A 12,247-nucleotide genomic window follows, 5' to 3' on the forward strand; every position below is an offset into this window, starting at 1 on the left:
GCAGAGGGAGAGGAGAAGTGGACTCGTGCTGAGCACGGAGCCTGATGCAGCTCTCGGGACACTAAGAACATGACCTGAGTGGAAATCAAGAGTTGGACGCTTAACCCACTGAGCCAGCCGTGTGTTCCACGACTCTTAAAGTAGTGGGATCAGGGGTACGCCACCTGCCCAAACAGCACACAGTTGAAGAGAAGACAGTGCTGTGGATACACCATTAGCTTCCAAGCCTGGGTTGCTTCTGGGACCAACAGAAACAGCTGTGCCCTCCAGATTTGGACGATGACGGTGCGGTCGTTTGTGGTGGTGTGCTGGGTGCGTGTGATTATAGCTTGGTGAGGCTGCCCCTGCAGCCCTGCCTGGATGCTGTAACCGTGTGGCTCGCATTGTCCCTGCAGCTGGAGATGAAGCAGAAGTCCCTGATGACGCTGGGGGATGAGGCAGAAGGAAGGCGTGGGTCAGAAGCTGCTGAGGTGAACCCCGAGGGCCTGGGTGAGTGTGCTCAGCCTTCTGCGGACGCATGCTGGGAAGCTGGAGACCCGTCTGCGAGATGATTGTGCTTATTTATTTGAGTGAGAGAATGTGGGCGAGCGAAAGAGAGAAGGAGTAGGGGGAGAGGCAGAGGCAGAGGCAGACTCCCCGCTGAGCAGGGAGCCCTACACGGGCCTCAATCCCAGGACCTGGGGACCATGACCCAAGCCGAAGGCAGACGCTTCACCGACTGAGCCACCCAGGTGCCCTTTTTAATTTTCTTAAAAGGTTATTATTATATATATATATATTTTTTAAGAGGGAGTGAGAGAGAATCAGAGAGCACAAGAACAGGGTGAGGGGCAGAGGGAGAAGTATATCACTTTATTAATGGAGGTATTTCTTGTCCTAAATTGTAGAGTTTAAGGAGATTATTTTCTCTCTGAAAGTAAATAAGTTGAATTTTGACTTTTTTTCCATTACCTTCTTTGCTTTCTGCATTCAGCAAAAGAGTGTATTCAGAAGAGTCTCCTGTTACTAAGATTTTTGCCCGTGGGAGTGAGTTCAAAGGAAAGCTGTGACGGGCTGGTGGCTGCAGATGAAACAGATCACCTCCAGCCACGGGACAGGCGTCCGAGGACGAGCTCTGTGGTCGAGGAGCATTTCCGGGCTTCCGTGTCGCCTGTGGAAGTGGGCACCCCTGCTGCGGGCGACGGGGGTCCTGGCTCAGATGTGCAGCCGAAGCTGCCACCCAGCAGCGGGCCCACTGCTGCCGACCTGTCCTCTGCCACCACCGAAGAGCCCTTGTCACCTTCTGCCCCCGCCCGGCGGCCTCCCTTCGCCCGAGGACGACTCCGACTGCTCTCCTTCCGGTCTGTGGAGGAGGCCAGGCCAGCGCCCACTGTGAAGGAGAAGTACCCCGTGCTGAAGGACGTGCTCGACTTCATCAAGGACCAGTCCCTCTCCCACGACAGGTGAGCCGCCATCCCTCCTGGTGCCCAGGCCAGGCCGGGCTCCTACGCACCGCAGGGAGTGAGGAGGTTCTGGGGGGGCAGACTAAGATCTGTGTCAGTGCATGCCAGACAAAACAGGGTGACTACGCTTGCCTTTTAAAGAAGCATTTTGTGACTGAAGATTTGTACATTATTAGGTCTCAGTAACGTACGCGAAGATTTTAAAAAAAGGAGCATTGGTTTCCGTAGCCATCATTTATAAATGTGTCTCATATTAATCCTGGGAGAAACTTAGGATTTGAGGTTTTCTGACAAAATTGTTGGCGGGCCTGCGTCTCTGGAAGGATTGCATGTCTTCATGATTTCCTGTGTTGAGAATTAAAGCTTTGTCTCTGCGGGGCAGTAAAAATACCAGAGTTCCGTTCTAACTAGTGAGTGTGTGAGCGTGGGGGGTCGGGCTTCGGGTTGGGCCTCGAGCTGGCTGAGCGGGGGCCGACAGGGCCCGGACCCCCTCCGGACCGGCATTCCTGCCGTCACCCTCGTGCTGCTCGTGCTTTCTCGCTGCCCCTGACTCGACCTCTGTCTTCAGCGTTGTGAAGGTTCTTGCCTTAAGGAAGGCCCAGGCACAGAGTGTCCTTGAGGTCCTGAGGATCATTCAGTACTGCTTGGAGTCCCTCGGACAGCCCCACTGCTTCCACCCGCCATATGTGCTCTTCCTGCTGGAGCTGCTGACCTGCCAGAAGGAGTTTACCAAGTGAGTAACCCACCCCGCACCCACGTGCGAGGAAGATAGGTATGGGTCGCTTTAAGGAGACCCAAGTCATCTTTCATTAGTAACTGTTATTTCGGGGTGGGGTGTAAATGCTTATTTTTGGTCAGTACTCTTGCCCTAAGGAGAAATGGGTTCTTTCTATAGTAAGCAATACCAGAAACCTGTTTATTCCCCCTGGTGAGTTTATCAGCTTTTTTTTTTTTTTTTACCAGGGAGGACTGTGTTCCCTGTGTCCCCACGCCTGCCCGCTGGCTTCTGGAAGCTGTGAGCTAGATTGGATTTTTGTTCACAGTGAGGACATTAATCTGAGTACCTCACAAGGTGGTTCCGGTAGCCAGTTAGCTGCTGTTGCCTGAGTGTTGGCGCCAGGCCCCGATCTAGGAGATGGGTGTGCAGCTGTGGACGAGGCAGACAAGAGTCTTCTTCTAATGGTGCTTTTATCTTTTCTTTCATTTTAAGATTTTATTTTTTGAGAGAAAGAGAGTGTGCATGTGCGCACACAAGTTGGGGAGCAGCAGGCAGAGGCAGAGGAAGAAGCAGACTCCCTCACTGAGCAGAGAGCCTGATGGGGGGCCCGATCCCAGGACCCGGGGATCCTAACCTGAGCTGAAAGCAGACACGTAACGCACTGAGCCCCCCCAGGCGCCCCTGCTGGAGCTTGTATTGTGTTGAGGAAAAACAGATGATAAAGGAGATGCGTCCATTCCTCCATTTGCTTACTGTATCCATCCCAGGCACGACGGCTTCATGCACAGTGATGTAGTCTGGGGGTCAGGGAATGGCGCTGAGAAGTCAGCCTGCGAACCAGGAGATGAGTAACCAGTGAGCTCAGAGGGAGGCCCACTGAAGGCCGAAGGAGCAGCGCAGAGGCCCTAGGGTGAGGGCTTGGCCCCAGGAACAGCGCGAAAACTGGCGTGCCTGAGTGGGGGGGAATGGCAGGAGAGCAACAGAGGAAGTGATTTGGGGCTCGGAGGATGCCAGACTTTGTAGGGCAGGGTTTCAGGTGTTTGGATTTTGTTCTGAGCTGTAGGTGGGAGAACCTGGGGAGCCCCAGGCCCAGGAGGAGCACACTGTCTTACGCTTATGCAAGTCACATCTGACCACTCCAGGGGAAAGTGTGGGTGGACACAGAGCAGTCCGGAGACGGTGCGGCCGGCCAGGTGGGAGGCGGCAGGCTCCAGAGCCTGCAGTGGTCCTGGAGATGGAGAGAAGGGAGGGCACTCGGGATCTGCTCTGGAGATGGAGCTGCCGGGACGCACCTGGGGATGGGGTGCGGAGAATGAGCAGAAGGGACCGCAGTGCGGGAGCTGCTGGGTCTTGGCTCCACAGTTGGTGGATCATGGTGGATTTTACTGAGGGGAAGAGAATGGAAGAAACAGATTGGGGTGAGAAATCAGATGTTGCTTTGGTGTGTTAAGTTTGACCTGCCTTTCTCACATCCAAGTAAAGGCATCCAGCACGTCAAGGTAAGGGTCTGAGGTTCTAGAAAGAAGCCAGGGCTGGGGCTAGAGTAGGGATGCTGTTAGCACATAGACCGTGTTTACAGCCATGAGACTGGATGACCAAGAAACATGCAGAGACAGATAAGAACGGGCTCGGGACTGAGCCCGAGGGTCACCTCTTCATTCAGAGCTCAGGCAGTGGAGGAGGGGTCAGCTAAGGAGGTCAAGCAGGAGAGGCCATCCAGAGGGAAACCCAGGGCATGATGGGGTCTTCGAAGCCAAGAGAAGAATGTGTCCATTGCGTCCAACGCTGATGTGGGGCCACAGAAGCCCATGCTGGATTTGTCTGGGGGCCGAAAGCCTGGCTGGACTGAGTTGAGAGGAAAATTGGGTGGGAGGTCCAAGGTAGGGAGAGACCACAACCATTTCAAGAACCTTGGCCTTAAAGGGGAGCAGAGGAAAAGGCAGAATTGCCTGAGACATGGGCTCTGCTGAGGGTTTTAGGATAAGGCGCTGGCGCGTTTCATACGTTGGCAGGCTGGCGTCCGTCCCAATCACACTGGACACAGGAGGAGAGGGTCCATCACACGGCAGGGGCTGCCGCAGAGGGTCGGTTTGGGCAGAGCCAGGGAGGTCATGCGGGAGCCGCGTGGTGCTGATGGACGTGCGGGCCGGTCAGGTGGTGCCGGGACGGGGGACGCTGTGGTTTTTCTGTCCTTGTCCTCAGCCAGGCATGAAGGGTTAGGGGAAGCCGTGGCAGTTTGAGGAGAGGCATGAGGGATTGAAGTCGTAGTGTGAGGTGAGAAGGCTGGTCTGACTGGCTGCTCGAGTGCAGCTCGGAGCCTCGTGGTCCTGAGTGGAGAGCGACGCTCGTCAGCCTGATGTGCAGTGCCCCCACTACGCCGCGCTGTTCTGAGGGCGCCGCGAGCTCTCTCAGGCCAGTCTGTGGAAGGAGAGGCGGCAGGGAGTTGGCGGTCGCCCGGGTGAGAGGACGGTGAGGGCCACGGGGTCTCAGCGCGGCTACCACACATGAGGCAGCCTTATGGGTTGGGGCTTCTGGGGATGGAGACCGCTGCTATGGGGTCGGAGGCAGAGCAGGCTGCTCTCGAGTCCAGGTCTCGGGAGTCCTGCTGTCCCTGTAGTGATGATCTCAGAGGAGTGCCCGTCCGGCTGGAGGGACTGTGACAGGGACACCTGGGAGTCGTTCCTGTGGACCCTGAAGGCTCCCAGGGCACAAGGATTGAGGTGGGAGGGGCCGCGGGCTTGGTGCTGGGCTCATCGGTTTGGGGGGCCAGGGCCAAGGGGCCTGGCTGAAGTGAGCAGCGAAGGTCGGGGGGCGGCCCCGATGAGCTACAGAGGAGGAATGCTCGCCTGCCTGCACCCTGGCCCCGGCAGGCGACTCCTCGACTCCTCGCTGCCACGCCATTGCCCCCCGAGCCCCGGGCTCTCAGTGCGTTCTTCCACAGCGCGCTGGGCACAGGAAGGGCGTCCAGACCGCATAGGCGCTGCCGGCCGGCAGAGATGTGACCCCGCTCCCCTCTGTGTGCAGCTACTTCGTGCACTTGGAGGGCTGCGGTGCGCGCCTGCACAAGGAGGTTCGCGACACTTACTACCAGTTTGTCCTGCTGCTGGTCGAGGCGGTGAAAGGGTTTCACAGCATACACGACAGGTACTGTACCGCGTTTGCGTGTCTCCACGTGCACTCCGTGTTTGCTGACTTTGGAAGTGCACGTCCTGGGTGAGCGTGTGGACGCCCACGGTGAGAGGGCGAGCAGTGATACGGACGTCACCCCCCAGTACCGGTTGCATGCGTGGACTTACTCGGACATGTCCCAGTCCTTTTCCTGTGTGCTCTGTCCTTTCTCAAGGGGGCAGTTCCTGCTTTGCGTAAGCACAGATGACCTGTCCTTTTCAGCTTCTTGCGCATTGCGTGCACCTTTAAGACGTGTGTGAAGCCGTTCCCCAGCGCCATCCCGCGCAGGTGATTTTGGCAGGAGCCTGAAATCAGGCGGTCTCCTTCTCTGTCTGCGCCGAAGGAATGACCTGTGCTAATTTGGGGCCGGCTGCTTACTGGACATGATTTTTACGCTCTTTGACCATAAAGTACCCTGCGGCAGGTGTGGCGTCATGCTTCTGGGACTCTTGCCCTTGGAGGAGGGCTTGTGTGGGGTGTGAGCTCACCTGGAGACACACCGGATTCCCACTTACCTTCTGTGTCATCCCGGCGGCTGGGGACGGCGACTTTGGTAACGCTCAGCTTCCTGGGGTCCTTAGGTCCTTGCTGCCTGCCTTGTCCTGTGTGCAGACGGCCTTGCTGCATTTTCTGGATATGGGCTGGGAACCCGGCGATCTCGCCTTCTTTGTGGACATTCAGTTGCCGCATCTCCTCATGAAGATGTCACAAGAAAATATAAGCGTCCACGACAGTGTGATCAGGTAAGATCCCAGTCCCACACCCCGCAGTGCCTGGAGCAGAGGGGTTCAGGGCCCGGATGCTGGCGTTAGCCTCCCCGTAGTGCATCCCGGCTCTGCCATAGCCCAGCCGGAGGACTTTGGGCTGCTCATTTGAGCCCACTGTGCCTCCGTTTCCTCCTTCTTAGGCCTGGAGGACAGTAATGGGTACCTACCTCCTCAGATTGTTGTGAAGGGTAAATGAGTTGTGTTTCTCAGGGTTGGTAACAGTGCCTGGTGCATGGAAGTGTGTGGAGGTGGTGGTGGTGGTGGTGGGCTTGTGAGGACGAGGATCCTCAACATTTTTGGAGACCCTAGTCTACCTTTCTGAATCGGAGAATCCTTTTCTTTATTTTTTGGTTCTGTGTGTATGGGCCTTTAGCCATTGTAACCTCTTGCACGTTATAAGGACTTAAGATATGAGAAAAATCAGCATGTGGGTTTTCTTTCCTTTCCACTTAAAATGCGTGTCTCTCCACCCTGCTCAAGTCCACTGGTGTGCATAGAGAAGAAAGAATGAGACAGGGAAAGGAAGGCATGGGGAGAGAACCAGAAGTTAGTGACTCAGTGTTGGCACAGGCTTCACTTTCTCAGACATTCTGGGCATCCTGGAAGCGGAGCTAGACCTGCACCTGTCTCCTTATGTCCCAGATGCTGGCATTGCCCTCTGTGCGCGGACACAGCCAGGGTGGGTGTACGAGCCTGCGCCTAGGCCCTGTAGTTCTGGAGGACCCCTCCAGCCACCCCTTGTTCCTCAGCGCCCAGCCCAGAGCTGAGTGCAAGGAGGCCTGGCGGCAGTCTGTCGGGGGACTCAGGAGTCAACAAGTGTGTGTGTGTGTTGGTTGGTAAATAGTTTGCATTTGTGGTTGAGCAGATCCTTTCACATTTAAAATTCTGGTTGCTACAATGAACTATGAACCAGAATCATGGGAATTTGTGACTTTGCATCTGAAAGGAGCCCCAGAGATGATCTGTATGAAGCTATTTAGAATGAGACTGAGGGCCAGGGCTTAGTGTGTGTGTGTGGGGGGTCCGGGCTGAAGAGCAGCTGGTGGGAGAGCCAGTCCCTGGGGCTCCTGGCTCTCTGGCGTGCTGGGACCACCTGTCACTGAGGTTCACTAGGATGCGTGGATGTGGGGAATTACACCCCTAGGTATAGCCTTTCAGCCTCTAGTTCCTCAGCCATTGTAGTCTGCTCTGGAAAGGGCGTCTCCCTCTTACTGGAACGTTCTGTCAGCAGCCCCACAGATCCTCTGCACCAAATGCACATCCTCCCCACAGAGGTTCAGAAATGTTCCATCTGTGAGACCCGTAGGGCAAAAAGAGTGTGTTACCCAGCTCTCCCTAGATTATTGGGAAAGGTGCTCTTTTCTCTCTCTGTGTCCTCCTTTCAGCCAGTGGAGTGAAGATGATGAGCTTACCGATGCCAAGCAGAATTCAGAATGGATGGACGAGTGTCAGGACGGCATGTTTGAGGCCTGGTATGAAAAAATAGCCCAGGAAGAGCCGGAGAAGCAGAGGAAAGTAAGCCCTCTCAGTGGGGTGATTGGAAGTGACTGGGAGTGTGGAGAGGAGCGTCTGCAGGGGGGATGCCAGTGGACTGTGTCCAGGGGAGGTCCGGTGGCAGTGCGCAGCCTGGAAGGCAGCTGTCTCCGACTCTGCTCTGGAGACCGGGGTGGGGAGTGGGGGGCCTGAACCCCGTACTGGCCGGACTCCGAGCGCGCGGCTCCCTCCTGTAGAGCTAGACTCTCCGAGCGTGGGCTCGTGGCGCTGAAGTGGAACAGGAGGCGCCGGCGTATTAATTTACGGTGAGAGAGAGAGTTGCTGAAGGCCTGGGCTCCGGCGTCCTTGGGTAGAACGCTCTCTTCCTGTAGGCGAGTAACGTGGAGCCCCGTATCCATCCCAGGCTGTCCGCAGAGCACGGGAACCGCCACGTGCACACACAGCCCGAGTCTCGTGGTTCAGACCCCCAGAGGCTCCGAGCAGTTAGACTGCCATGTCCATCCCCACACGAGGTGTTGCCCCGACACCACCATATGGTGCATCTCCTGCCTCAGAGTCATTCCTTTTGTTAGCAACGCATGCCTCCTGTGTGCCAGCAACTTGGCTCCCGGAGCACCTCCGCTGTGCTCGGACGGGGCGTTTTCCTCTCTGGTGCACTAGTGTCTCCCCGGGGGCTGATGGGGCCTGTCCGCTTGGTTGGCTATGGTCCCGCCGCTTAGTGAGTCGTTGCCCATCTTCCGGGCTGTGTGGAGGACCTGCACCTAGGCCTGCCGCTACCTTCCATGAAGCTTGCTTGCTCAGGGCGGCACTCTTGCTGTCCCCCAAAAGGTTTCCCCTTTAAGTGCCAGCGAAAACAGTGCTCTTGAGGCAGCGTCTCTGTGTCTTTGAGCGCTGCCCTGTCTGGCTGAGTGTCCGAGCTAGAGATCTGGGTGTTGCTCTCGAGCACTGCTTTCTGCGACCCTGCATCTGCTCCGCGTCCACTCCATCCCCGAGGTGCCACTCCTCTGTCTCCTTCATGCCTCTCGGGCATGCCTGCCTTTCTCTGCCCTCTTACTCACAGTGCCATGTCACCCTGAGCCCGTCGTGGGGCCGCTGTGACAGCCCCTCTCATGTCTGGTCTCCCTGAATGTGGTCTTGCCTCCTTCAGTCCATTCTCCATCAGTAGCCAGAGGAACTTTCTACAATGCTCAAGAGTGATCATGTGATCCAGTTTTCCCCTGCTCTGTGCTGCCTTCTACACCCAGGACCTGAGTTACTGCCAGTCCTAGGGGCCACCATCCTGGCTTCTCGTTGCCTTGTGTAGAACGTGCTACGAGTTTTGTCTGGTGTGCCTACTGCCCTTACCCAGACCCATTGGTACCTGTCTGCCCTCAGGTCTCAACATGGAGTCACCTCCGGGACCTTCCTGACTGCTGCTGGTGCCTCGCAGGGTTTTCTCAGCCCCTGACTCGGTTATCAGAGCAGCTGCCCTCTGCGTGGTCACTTGAGGGGATTCCCGCGTTGACACCGAGCGATACCCTCTTCTCACCCTGGCCCAGGGCCGCGTGGAGTGGGTGGTGAAGTGTAAGGTGACTGATGGGTCGTGGCCGTGTCGGAGTGTCTTGGCTAATGGCCTACATTTCACCCTACAGATGCACATGTTCATTGCTCGCTACTGTGACCTGCTCAACGTGGACATCTCGTGTGATGGCTGTGACGAGATTGCGCCCTGGCACCGCTACCGATGTCTGCAGTGCAGCGACATGGATCTCTGCAAGACCTGCTTCCTAGGTGCGTACTGTGCCCAAGGGACCCTCGGGCCGGGCCCCGGGCCCATGTCATTTGTTTGCCTGCTGCTCGGGGAGGTACTGCCCGGGCTGCTCTCCGTCTGCTGCGGAGAAGTCCCAGGTACCCGCGCCCTGGTGTCTAACGTCCCTCTGCCCACCACCCTGCTGGGTGTCGGGACTCTGTGCACAAACGGGTGCCGAAGGGCCCTTCAGCTGAGTTCCAGAGGGTGGTTCTCTCTGGACCAGGCAGAGTGTACAAGGAGTCCGAGGCCCCGCACAAAAGCAGACCTCGGAACTTTTGACCGATCTTGGCGTGTCAGTGTTGAGGTGTGGCGGGTAGGTAGTCGTGAGTAGGCTGAGTGCTGTGTGTGCGTGGCCCGGTTGGGAAAGATCCAGCACCCGTCTGGGCAGTGCCCCAGGACAAGGGTGTGCGTGCTGAGTTACGGAGGTGGGATATGGAGTGTTCTAGAAAAGTTTGGGAGAGGTAACCTTCGCTGTGGAGGGAAGCTGGGCGAGGAGGTGGAAGGCGTGATGTGGATTGGTCCCTGAAGAAAGTCAGAGCTGGGGGGTGTAAAGGCCATGCATCCCCTTCTGGCACGGAACCCGTCTGTGGACGGAGGCCTGAGTATCGCTGGTGTGTCCAGGTCAAAGTGCTCAGACCGCCGGGGCCCACAGCTGGGCTCTGGGGCAGTTGGCTGAGGCCCTTGAGCGGACCTGTACATAGTGGGGTGGTGACATCCTCAGAGAGCTGCTGCAGAAAGGAGGCTCTGGCCTCCCAGGAGCTCCCTCAGGGAGTCGGTCACAGCAGTGACCAGGTTCTCGGCAGCCGGAGCAGAAGTGGGCCCGGTGCGAGGAGTGGGCGGCAGGTGCAGAGCTCTGTTAGGCTGGGACCACATGGGGCACAAGCACGGTTCCTCCCTCACGGGGTTTGAGGTAGTGGAGTCTGCTTTCCTCTGTGATTCTGGAATGAAGAGGTAAGAACAAAACCCTGGTCACTCCTCAGTGTTGGTTGAGAGGAACACACAGCAGATGCCTGATGTTTGTCAGAGTGCAGGTTGCATGGGAGGCAGCTCATCCATGGGCACGTGGACTTGTTTCTGCCAGATGGTGGTCGTGCTGGGAACTGGTGGTACGTCCCGTCACACTCAGTGGCGCTGGGAGACGGTGGCGGTCCACGCTACCATGGCTGAGCAGTTGTGTGCTCAGAGCCCCTGGGCAGAGCGCCCTGGTCTCCAGACAGTGCCTATGGCCCTTGACGTCCTGAGCTGTAACCTGGCAGAGCCTTGCTTCTGGGTCGGTGCGTGTTTGGAAGTGAGCACCGCTGAGAGCCTGCGCCCAAGCCACCTCAGCCTTGTGTTCTTTTCTAGGCGGGGTGAAGCCCGAGGGCCATGGAGACGACCACGAGATGGTCAGCATGGAGTTCACCTGTGACCACTGCCAGGGTTTGATCATCGGCAGGAGGATGAACTGTAATGTGTGTGATGACTTTGATCTCTGCTACGGGTGCTACGCGGCAAAGAAATACTCCTATGGGTACGCTCTTGTGACTTTCGGCCGCAGGACACTGTCTGGGCATGCGTGCGTGTGTGCGTGTGTGCGAGTGTGTGTGTGTGTGTGTGTTGTGTGTGTGTGGTGAAAGCCTTTTGGCTCTAACAGATTTCAGACGTACCCACAGCTCAGGAGATGAGGACCCGGAACCCCTGTATAGTCGTTATCCAGACTCAACAGCTATGAAAATTTTGCTCTGCGTGATTAACATGTTCTTTTTTCCTCTTTGCTAAAGGGCTTTAAAGCAAATCGCAGACTTTCGGTCGTTTTCCTTGTACATACTGCGTGGCCACCTCTAAAAACGATGAGCATTTTTTCACATTACCAAAGTGGTATTGTCATACTGGCAGAATTCCACAGTGAGGAATCCCCCCTGCCCCCACCAGTTTCTGTAGACAGTGTTTTGCCTGTTGGTGGTGGGGTGTGTGTGTGTGTGAAACCTTGCAGCGCTAGTCCATTGTTTTTGTTGGTTCATTCCTCTGTGTTGAGATGTTCAGTTCTCCCAGCCTCGGAGGTCCCTGCACACTGTGGGACCACGCACACCGCCGAGGCCCGGCTTTCTTCACGCCCTCACGGAGGCTAGTCGGCCATGAACACATCTTGCCTTTGCAGCCACTTGCCCACGCACAGCGTCACGGCCCACCCGATGGTGACCATCCGCATCAGCGACCGGCAGAGGCTCATCCAGCCGTACGTCCACAACTACGCCTGGCTGCTGTTCGCTGCCCTGGCACTCTACAGCGCACACCTGGCCAGCGGGGAGGACGCGGCTGGGGAGAGGCTGGGCCCCCGGGAGCACAGCAGCGCCAGCGCCCTGCGCAGCCAATGCCTGCAGCTCGCTGGGGACTGTCTGATGCAGGCCCACCAGGGAAAAGGTACTGTCCTCCCGCGGGGACTGGCCAGCCCCGCTGCTCGTGCTGGAAGGAGACACCGTTTCTGCTTCCGGGCAGCCTGGCCCGCTTCCTGCAGCAGGCGCTCCCCTGCCTGCGAGCCATGCCAGATGCCCGCCTGTGTCTGAGACGAGCTGTGGCGCAGAAATGCATTTAGTTTCTCTAAGATAGTCACACGACGGTCAAAAAGAAAAAGTAATGGGTCGCCTGGGTGGCTCAGTGGGTTAAGCTGCTGCCTTCGGCTCAGGTCATGATCTCAGGGTCCTGGGATCGAGTCCCACATCGGGCTCTCTGCTCAGCAGGGAGCCTGCTTCCTCCTCTCTCTCTCTGTCTGCCTCTCTGCCTACTTGTGATCTCTCTCTGTCAAATAAATAATAAAACCTTTAAAAAAAAAAAAAAAGAAAAAGTAATAACTAACGCTCTTAATGTCTGTGGATGTGGAATTTGGTATTTG

The 12,247-nt window shown here is 56.9% G+C and overlaps 1 protein-coding gene across 2 annotated transcripts in view; it reads left to right on the plus strand.

Annotated features, from left to right (window-relative positions):
* ZZEF1 (zinc finger ZZ-type and EF-hand domain containing 1) overlaps positions 1–12,247 on the plus strand; it is a 99,616-nt gene that overhangs the window by 59,105 nt on the left and 28,264 nt on the right. For both annotated transcript variants that reach the window (XM_059150491.1, XM_059150493.1), the window contains exons 28-36: positions 396–489; positions 974–1,442; positions 2,011–2,175; positions 5,185–5,304; positions 5,910–6,071; positions 7,481–7,610; positions 9,221–9,359; positions 10,723–10,888; positions 11,516–11,778. In XM_059150491.1, the coding sequence (XP_059006474.1) occupies positions 396–489; positions 974–1,442; positions 2,011–2,175; positions 5,185–5,304; positions 5,910–6,071; positions 7,481–7,610; positions 9,221–9,359; positions 10,723–10,888; positions 11,516–11,778 (1,708 nt within the window). The remainder of the gene's footprint in view (positions 1–395; positions 490–973; positions 1,443–2,010; positions 2,176–5,184; positions 5,305–5,909; positions 6,072–7,480; positions 7,611–9,220; positions 9,360–10,722; positions 10,889–11,515; positions 11,779–12,247) is intronic.

The sequence above is a fragment of the Mustela lutreola genome, chromosome 15 (genome assembly GCF_030435805.1).
Source record: "Mustela lutreola isolate mMusLut2 chromosome 15, mMusLut2.pri, whole genome shotgun sequence".
Taxonomy (NCBI): domain Eukaryota; kingdom Metazoa; phylum Chordata; class Mammalia; order Carnivora; family Mustelidae; genus Mustela; species Mustela lutreola.